At 34.6% G+C, this 8,066-nt stretch overlaps 2 protein-coding genes across 7 annotated transcripts in view; one reads left to right on the forward strand and one right to left on the reverse strand.

Moving 5' to 3' along the window:
• Positions 1-2,679, forward strand: part of Mp (collagen XV/XVIII-type protein multiplexin) — a 288,473-nt gene extending 285,794 nt beyond the window's left edge. For all 6 annotated transcript variants that reach the window (XM_083092194.1, XM_083092195.1, XM_083092197.1 and 3 more), the window contains one exon: positions 3-2,679. In XM_083092194.1, the coding sequence (XP_082948320.1) occupies positions 3-303 (301 nt within the window). In that variant the 3' untranslated portion in view covers positions 304-2,679. The remainder of the gene's footprint in view (positions 1-2) is intronic.
• A 411-nt stretch (positions 2,680-3,090) lies between these two features.
• Hpr1 (THO complex 1-like protein Hpr1) lies at positions 3,091-6,225 on the reverse strand. Its single transcript, XM_083092200.1, has 8 exons — positions 6,033-6,225; positions 5,232-5,924; positions 4,908-5,155; positions 4,363-4,662; positions 4,130-4,279; positions 3,913-4,060; positions 3,600-3,833; positions 3,091-3,517 (listed from the first exon to the last, which is right to left on the reverse strand). The coding sequence occupies exons 1-8, from the start codon at positions 6,066-6,068 to the stop codon at positions 3,362-3,364; spliced, it is 1,965 nt and encodes a 654-aa protein (XP_082948326.1). The 5' UTR covers positions 6,069-6,225; the 3' UTR covers positions 3,091-3,361.
• Between the last annotated feature and the right edge of the window lie 1,841 nt (positions 6,226-8,066).

Below are 8,066 nucleotides of genomic sequence, written 5' to 3' on the forward strand. Positions count from 1 at the left end.
AGGCCCGAGAAAATCGCGTGGCATGGCTCTCACAAACTTGGGGATCGCGCGATGGACACTTATTGCGACGCCTGGCACTCGAGCAGCTCGGATCGCTACGGATTGGGCTCGCCGTTGACTGGCGGTCGGCTGCTGGAACAAGTGCGATATTCGTGCGACAATAAATTCGCGCTTCTCTGCATCGAGGTGACGAGCGAGATGGGCAGGAGACGGCGAAGTGTCGACAGCCAGCCGGAGGACGACGATGTCGAGATGACGGAAAACGATTATGTGGAATACTTGGAGGAACTCATGCAATACTGAACACACACACACACACACACACACACACACACACACACTCTCTTTCTCTTGATTATCTCACCCTCTTGTCACACTTGCCGTCATATCGATATACATATCGCGAAATAATAACGTACGAGCAGCAACGCGCCTCATCTTGTTCCCAAGATTCTATCTTCGAGATTCCAAAGGTATAATTATACTTATACTTCCATCGCGAGCACACTAATCATTCGCTTCAGCCACGTTCTCAGTTCTTTCTTCTCTCAATCTTTCTTAAAAATAAAAAGAAGACTGATCGTCTAGATACTCATTCGTCAGTGTTTCGTCGTTATCGAGTATTTCTATCGGGTGCTCAATCTTCTATCAGTCGTTACCGAGAGTCGATCGTTCGGACATCTCTTTGTAAAGCCGTCGCAGTTCAACGTTCGTTAAGCGTATCCCTTCATCACGATATAAATATCCAAAAATATTTATAGATCGTCATGTCAACATGACATGACATGACTCGGACATATGCGTGCACGATTCGCCTCAGGCCCGCGTTAAGCGTTAAAGAAAACGACTGTCTCTAGTTCTACTTCTTATTACGCTACACACACACATGTCAGGGGATTTGACACAATATCCAATCCAACCAATTCCATATCCAACCAATTTTTAATTATTCAAAAGTCAGAAAATTCAGACGAATAATTTTTAGGATTCGATAGTCCGTATCATTGTAAACACTTATCAAAGATCGAGGATTTGAATTCGAAAGAGTGTTAACTTTAAAAATCAAAAATTTTCAGGAAAGAAAATTAATTTGCTAATTTTTTAATTTGCTAATTCATTTTTAATTTTTTATTTCGTCTTTTCTTCTTTATTTATTACATAACTTATGTGCAGCTTAAAAAATCTTCGCACATATTTTTCTCAAAATAAAATATATTTTTTAAATTATAATATTTTTGAAAAGACTATAAATATGAATATAATATGATGTGTAATTTAGAATTTATAATTGAGAATTTAGTCGCGTTTTTTTTTGTTTTTATGTGAGAGAAATGAACAAAATATAAATTAAATTGCTCTGATATAATTTCTTTCATTCTTTCATGCTAAATCAAAACAATTTAATTTCGATTTTTTTGAATTTAATACAGGGAAGGGAGGGAGGCGTTAGAATTCAGAATCCCAAATTGTTCATGTAAATCTCTCGTTTCTGATACTCTAACACAAAATAACTGACATAATTATATGTGCCATCAAATGATTGATGATGAAATAATTGCGATTGACACGTGCGCTACGAATGCAGACTGTACCGTTTATAAACAATAAATAATTACCTAACACTGCTCTAAATAAACCTAAACGAAGTTCGTACCCGCGCGATCAAGTTGCATTTACATTTTAGCTGATACATATTGAGTGTGTATGTTAGATGTAAGAGACACATCGATTTAAGAAGTTTCAGACGACGATGAGTCGCTATTGAAGATTTATGCTCCGTGTATTAAATTAACAAAAGCGTTAGTAAAAATAAATAGAATGATTTACTTGTCAAACCACACATCGATCGTTTCCATGATCGACTTATTATTTATAAGTTCTGGAAGAAGAACCGTCACAAAGATTTTCAAACAAATATAGGAATGAAAAATCATAATTTTGTTACGATTCCTTTTTTTTAAGTCAACAGTCATACACGACTTACCAAATATCCTGAGATAAATCGTCCTGCATCATTGATGTAACTTCAACTTTTATATTTCATACGATATCTCATCCCACACCAGCTCTAAAAAGCACATGAAGAAATAAAGTTTAGCGAAACTTCACGATATTGTTATATAAAAAAAAAAATAATTTATTGTATCTTTTATTCGCGTACATAATTTTTTTCTCATTGTTCGTGCTATTTGCAGGATTCAAACATTTCCAGCTTTTACACCGAGCATAAATCGAATCTAAGTCAGTGTCTATAAACTCGAAGGAAGTATACTGTTAACGTTAATCTAATTTATTACAATTACGTAGAGATCGTGAAACTGTCATACGTATACTTAGGTTGTCACATGCTTATTAGCGTATATATTTCCTACGTACATATTTACATATGTAAAATTTTTTAAATGTCAGTAGTAATTCGTAGCATCCGAGAAAGTACACACACGAGATTATTAATGTCTTGCTACACGAAAATTTGCACATATCGAAGCATATATGCATTTTCCCGCGCGCGCGCCTGAATTTCGTATATTAAGGCATGTACACAATCCATGCCCATGCCTCGTGTGTGCAGCAATCGATTGTCCTTCGATATAGTTTGCATTGAAAATGTTTCGTTTCCAAATTTTGTATTATTTGTACACTTTATTATTGTCTTTCTAAATAAAAAAGGAAAAGGAGTTTCTTCCCGAGTTGTATCTTTCTCTCCTTTCTTTGCTTGTCTTAAAAATGTATTATAAAGTAACGTGCAATTATAGAATTATATTAATGTGGAATTATATATTATTAGAGTAGAAAGTCATAATTGTATTCCATTTATAGTAGAATTATATTAAGATTATAATGCAATTGTGTGTGTCTGTAAATTTATATCATATTGTAGTATATTATACATAATATAGTATTATAATATAATTGTAGTGAAATTGAACATAAATAATGTTATTTTGTGCTCAATTTAGTACTAAAACTAGAGAAGAATTATTCTTCCAATTATCTTAGAGAAAACTTAGCGCGTTTCTTCCTAATCTCATAAATTTATGATTTTTTTTCTCTTTATTCCAAAGGTAACAAAAAATTGTGACCTTGTAATCTGTTGTAGTATACCATTTTATTTTGTGGTATCAAATTGATATTATAATATAAATTTTTTGTAATTTCGTTGTAATTATAACATATAAATTTAAGTATAATAATTGAGATTTTATTTTATCTATCTAAATTAAAATATGTTTGATGTATGTGCATGATTCGACAATTTTATTTTACAAATAAAAAAAATTACCAAACAATTCTCATGAATTGTATATAGTTTACGATTGTTACAATTATATTTTTATCGTTAAATAAATTAAAAAGATACTTAAGATTTGAGCACTGTTAAAGCTTCTGTATATTTTAAGCCTTCTAAAATGTAAGCTAAATTCTCGACCGACGCATCCTCATCCTCTTCTGCCCATATTTCGAGCATGGTCTTGCATTGTTCATACGGCGTACTTTTGCTTTCGAAAAAAGCAATCTAAAATAGATATCGCGCATATGAAAAAATTCCATCATTAATCCATTAAATCATATTATAGTATTATTAAAAAAATTGATACCTCATCGTTTGTATAACCAAATTTCGTCGCTAGCTTCTTCCAATCATTTTTCAGATTTTCCGATAATTTTCCTACCATCTCTGGTGTAACTTTATTCAATTTTCTGGCTTTTATATCGGTACTCTCAGAATCTTGTTCACTATCCTGCTTCAGGACATCTTCGTTAAATTCCTGATCGTTAGATTCTGATGGTGGTGTTTCTTCGGTTTCCAATTTCGTGTCAGATTGTGTTTGCTATGGAACAGTCACAAAAAATCTAAATTAAACATATTTACATAAAGATAAGGTAGAATAATGAATATTGGATGCTTACTGGGCGATCTTTGGCGATTTTTTTAATCATTGTCTCAAGATATTCAGGTAATTTATTTATAGGATAATTTCCATGAACGAAGAAGTGAGGGCTTCGTCTTGCTAACAGTCTTAATGCTCTCCAACCAAAATTACCATCATTCACTTTCCTGTATAAATATAAAAATGTTAACGATTGAATGAAAGCAGATATATATATAATAAATGATAGTATTTACTTGTACTTGTCATCAACCATTGCAGCAGGATCTAGTTCCATAATAGCATCTTCAAAATATGTTTCTAAAGATGGGAGGAAATCTCTATCCTTCGATTTGCATGCTTCGAGATTGTTAGGACATAGATTCCATAATTTAGTAAGTTCTAGGCTATCGAGAAATAACATAAATTTAATTACTTCAATTCGCGCGGAAATATTAAAATTCTTCGATTTATTAAAAAAGCTATTTACTTTCCCATGTGATATTTGCCAACTGCTTGCGCATCTCTAATTACATCACCGATTCTCCGTTTTGGTCTCTTGGGTTTCCGCGGTTCTTCGTCACCGTCGATGACGTCCGACGCTGGTCTCTTAAATGGCGGGCAACCTTCATTTTTCCATGCGTTCCAATGTTCTTCACGTTTTAAGATGTTTTTCACGGTCTCCGCAAACGCAGGTCCATCGGGCGGTGTTTCCGTCAATAGAGCATAGACTTGTTCTGTGGTAGTCTTCACCCATTCCACCTGATCTGGTTTGAGCTCATGTGTCTCACTTAAAAATGATAAACGTCATAGTGCTTTGATAACATACATGTCATGGAACATTTAATTTAAGAAAAGCAGACCTTGTCTCATAGCCACTGGCAAGGAAGCTTTGAAAAACAAACATTGTTTTATGACTATTCGGAAATATCGTACTAGTGTCATTGTATCAAGCAAATTTGTTAATTCAACAAAATAAGGAAGCTTATGAATTCATTACAAAATATTCAGTGCATTAGTGCACGAGATACTTACGCCTTGAATTTTACAGTGCTATTCAGATACTGGAAAACAATGAGAAATTGCAGTAATACGTATCGTCTGAAATTAGAATCAGACAGCTGCAATTCTAGTAATTTCTGATTAGTCAAGTATTTTGCGAAGTAATGAGTTTCCTTGTAAGAGCCTTCCATTGAAGAGTCCATATTTATACATGTTGTAGGATAAGTACGCTGATCTTCTAATTTAAAAGATGCAAATGCCGACAGGACATTAGATGCATGCTAAAAGTATATTTTTAGTAAATCTTTTGTAATAAAAATATATATATTACTACTTGAAGAAAAGATATGAACTAACAGCTGAAAACACCTTCCAATGCATTTTAACATAACACTGATTTGGATTTCTGAAGAAATCTTGCAGAGCCCAAAATTTTCTGTACAAATTATAATCAATTGGTATTTTATTTTCTGACTTGTCGTCGTCTTTAGTTATTTGCTCCAGATCATCTCCTTCCACTTTTTCAGAACCAAATTCCGTATGATTTTCTAGATTAAATTCACTGACGATATTCAAACCTGATCTTTCCGAAAAGGGAAAAAACTTAGCAAGAAACAACAAAATTCTTCCACAAAAAACAGTTTGTTGCGAACGTGACAGTCTCCTCAATAAGTCATTGCACATTCTTAACAAATTGTTCTTGCAAGCAGTGAAGAACAAGTCCTCCTTCCATATGGTAACGTTATTTTCGACAAAGGTGAACAATTGTTCGCATTTATCCAGGGTCATCGAATCGAAGATGTCACCCAACAGCATGACTGGCATACTAGCTGTCGCTAGATCTTTTCTGCACAGCTCTATGCAGAAGGTGATATACATTTCCAAAGAATGAACATTGTCCGATGCATTTTCTGTCAAAATCACCAATAGAGTGTCACGCAGCGCCTGATCGATCGCTGCTTTTCTGTCGCCATCGTTCGCACAGCGTTCAACGCATTTCTTTTGAAACAATGAGACATCCGACAGCTTAAAATATTGCTGCAAATAATCCTAAAACAAAAGGAACAAGATACCTTGTAAATGCAATTCTATAACTCTAAACATGTGTCAAACAACCTTTACGCTTGTTATTATTTACGCAAAAATATTCTCACTTACACTATAATCTTTTCTCAAAATCTCGAACGTAGCCATTTTCTATAATTCCACTGCCATGGACATTTATTGAAAATTGTTTCCAGTTACCTCGTAATTTTATATACTCTCAATGTTTTCGAAATGATCCAAAAGACCTAAGAAAAACAAATCTCTTCCGCACATCTGCACGTGCGCAACTTTACGTCATAAGGCCTTTGCACGTAAGGCCGGGTCTACAATAGGTAATTTAAGCCTTAAACATTAAGAGATTGACCAATCACAGTCAAGTATGAAGAGAATACTCGACTGTGATTGGTGCGGGCTCGGTTGCGATTGGAATTGACCAATCAGAGTAGCCGGTCGACAAATTGCTTTGTTCTGATTGGTCAATTTCAACCGCAACCGAGCCCGCAACCCGTAGTGTGATTACAGCTTAAGATCGTAAGAAAACTGACCAATCACACAGTTGATTTCTTATTCTTTTATCGCAAGGAGAATACTCGACTATGATTTGTCAGTTTTTCTATGATCTTACGGTTACAACTAAAATTTTTGCGCAAAGACCTTTATCACGACTCTAATTCAGTATAGTTTAGTTGATATCAAAAAAAGAACTCGGCTCACACGCCACAATCAGAGAACCACGTATGTACATGTGCTGCGCAGAAGCTGGCAGAATGTTCTGCGCACATATATGTGATCTATGTATATGAGCCATGTTCTTTTTCTAGCATCGGTGGTTCAGTGGTAGATAAGTTAGGTTTCTTCGCGCATGCGCGTTGTGGCATCTGTCTTTTTCAATTTATTGACCAACGTTAATCCTATTGGCTTCTTCTTCTTTAAATTAATTGGCCAATGTTAGCTCCTTAATATAGGAGTTTAATCATTCCAGCCATATACTGGTAATAAATAAAGTATTAATAATCAGCAGAGCTTCTTACATCAAATAAAGTATAACAATCAGGGGACATAGGTAAGGAAGGAGAAAGAATGAGGGGAAGGAGTAGGAGGGGGATTGGAACGGCTATATCGCAGAAATAAATTTTCTGCCTCAGCGGGACTTGAACCCGAGACCCTTCATATGACAGGCAAGTACCTTGCCGCCTTAGCCACACGCCGCCCCAGGACGTTAATAATTGATTAATAAATTGAAGAAGACAGATGTCACAATGCGCATACGCGGAATAGGATTCATTCTATAACGTTAATCCTTATTGTATATCTAGCCATCAGCAGGTGATATACCATCAATTGATATATTACAGTATAACAATTAATAGAGTTTCTCATATCAAGAGTATAACAAATCGGAAATGGATAAAAAAAGGAGAAGGAAAAGAAAGGAGAGGAAGGGATGAGGCAGCTTTCAGTACAGAAAATTTGCATGCTACATCGGGATTTGAATCCGAGGTCCTTCATATAGCAGGCAATCACTTTACCGTTTCAGTCACTCGCCTCTATGTGGTATCAATGAAATAATCAATCACATAAAATGAGGTCTTATATTGCCATCGTTTAATCTATTTTTAAAATATTATATGTATTAGTTATTTAAAAAATTTTGAATTAATTAAAAATATCAAATAATATAAGATTATATAACATTCCATACAGCACATGATATCATTTGAATATTCTACACTCATACTGTGAACATACGTTACAGATGTAATATACTGGGTGCATCCAGAAGCACAACCGCTCACTGAGCGGCTAAGTAGCAAATGTGATTGGTGAATTCAAACATAGAAACCAATCACATTCAATTGCTACTTAGCCGCTCAGTGAGCGGTTGTGCTTCTGAATTCACCCACTGAGAACATTTCCATAACATCTCTTGTTGTATATTATTTCTCTTATATTCTCAGAATATACTTTGAATATCTCTTATCAGTATATTATTTCTCGTATATTTTCAGGATACTCTATATAATATTACATGTGTTTCTTCTTTTTTAGCCGCTACGCGCGCTACCAAACTCGTACTTAATTTTTCATGAAATGGACATAAAGGACTGGTACTAACATAAGTTCCAAAGTTTCTTCTTTTATTCT

The sequence above is a fragment of the Camponotus vicinus genome, unplaced genomic scaffold (genome assembly GCF_025532165.1).
Source record: "Camponotus vicinus isolate PSW18456_S1 unplaced genomic scaffold, iyCamVici1.0 SCAF_2, whole genome shotgun sequence".
Lineage (NCBI taxonomy): Eukaryota > Metazoa > Arthropoda > Insecta > Hymenoptera > Formicidae > Camponotus > Camponotus vicinus.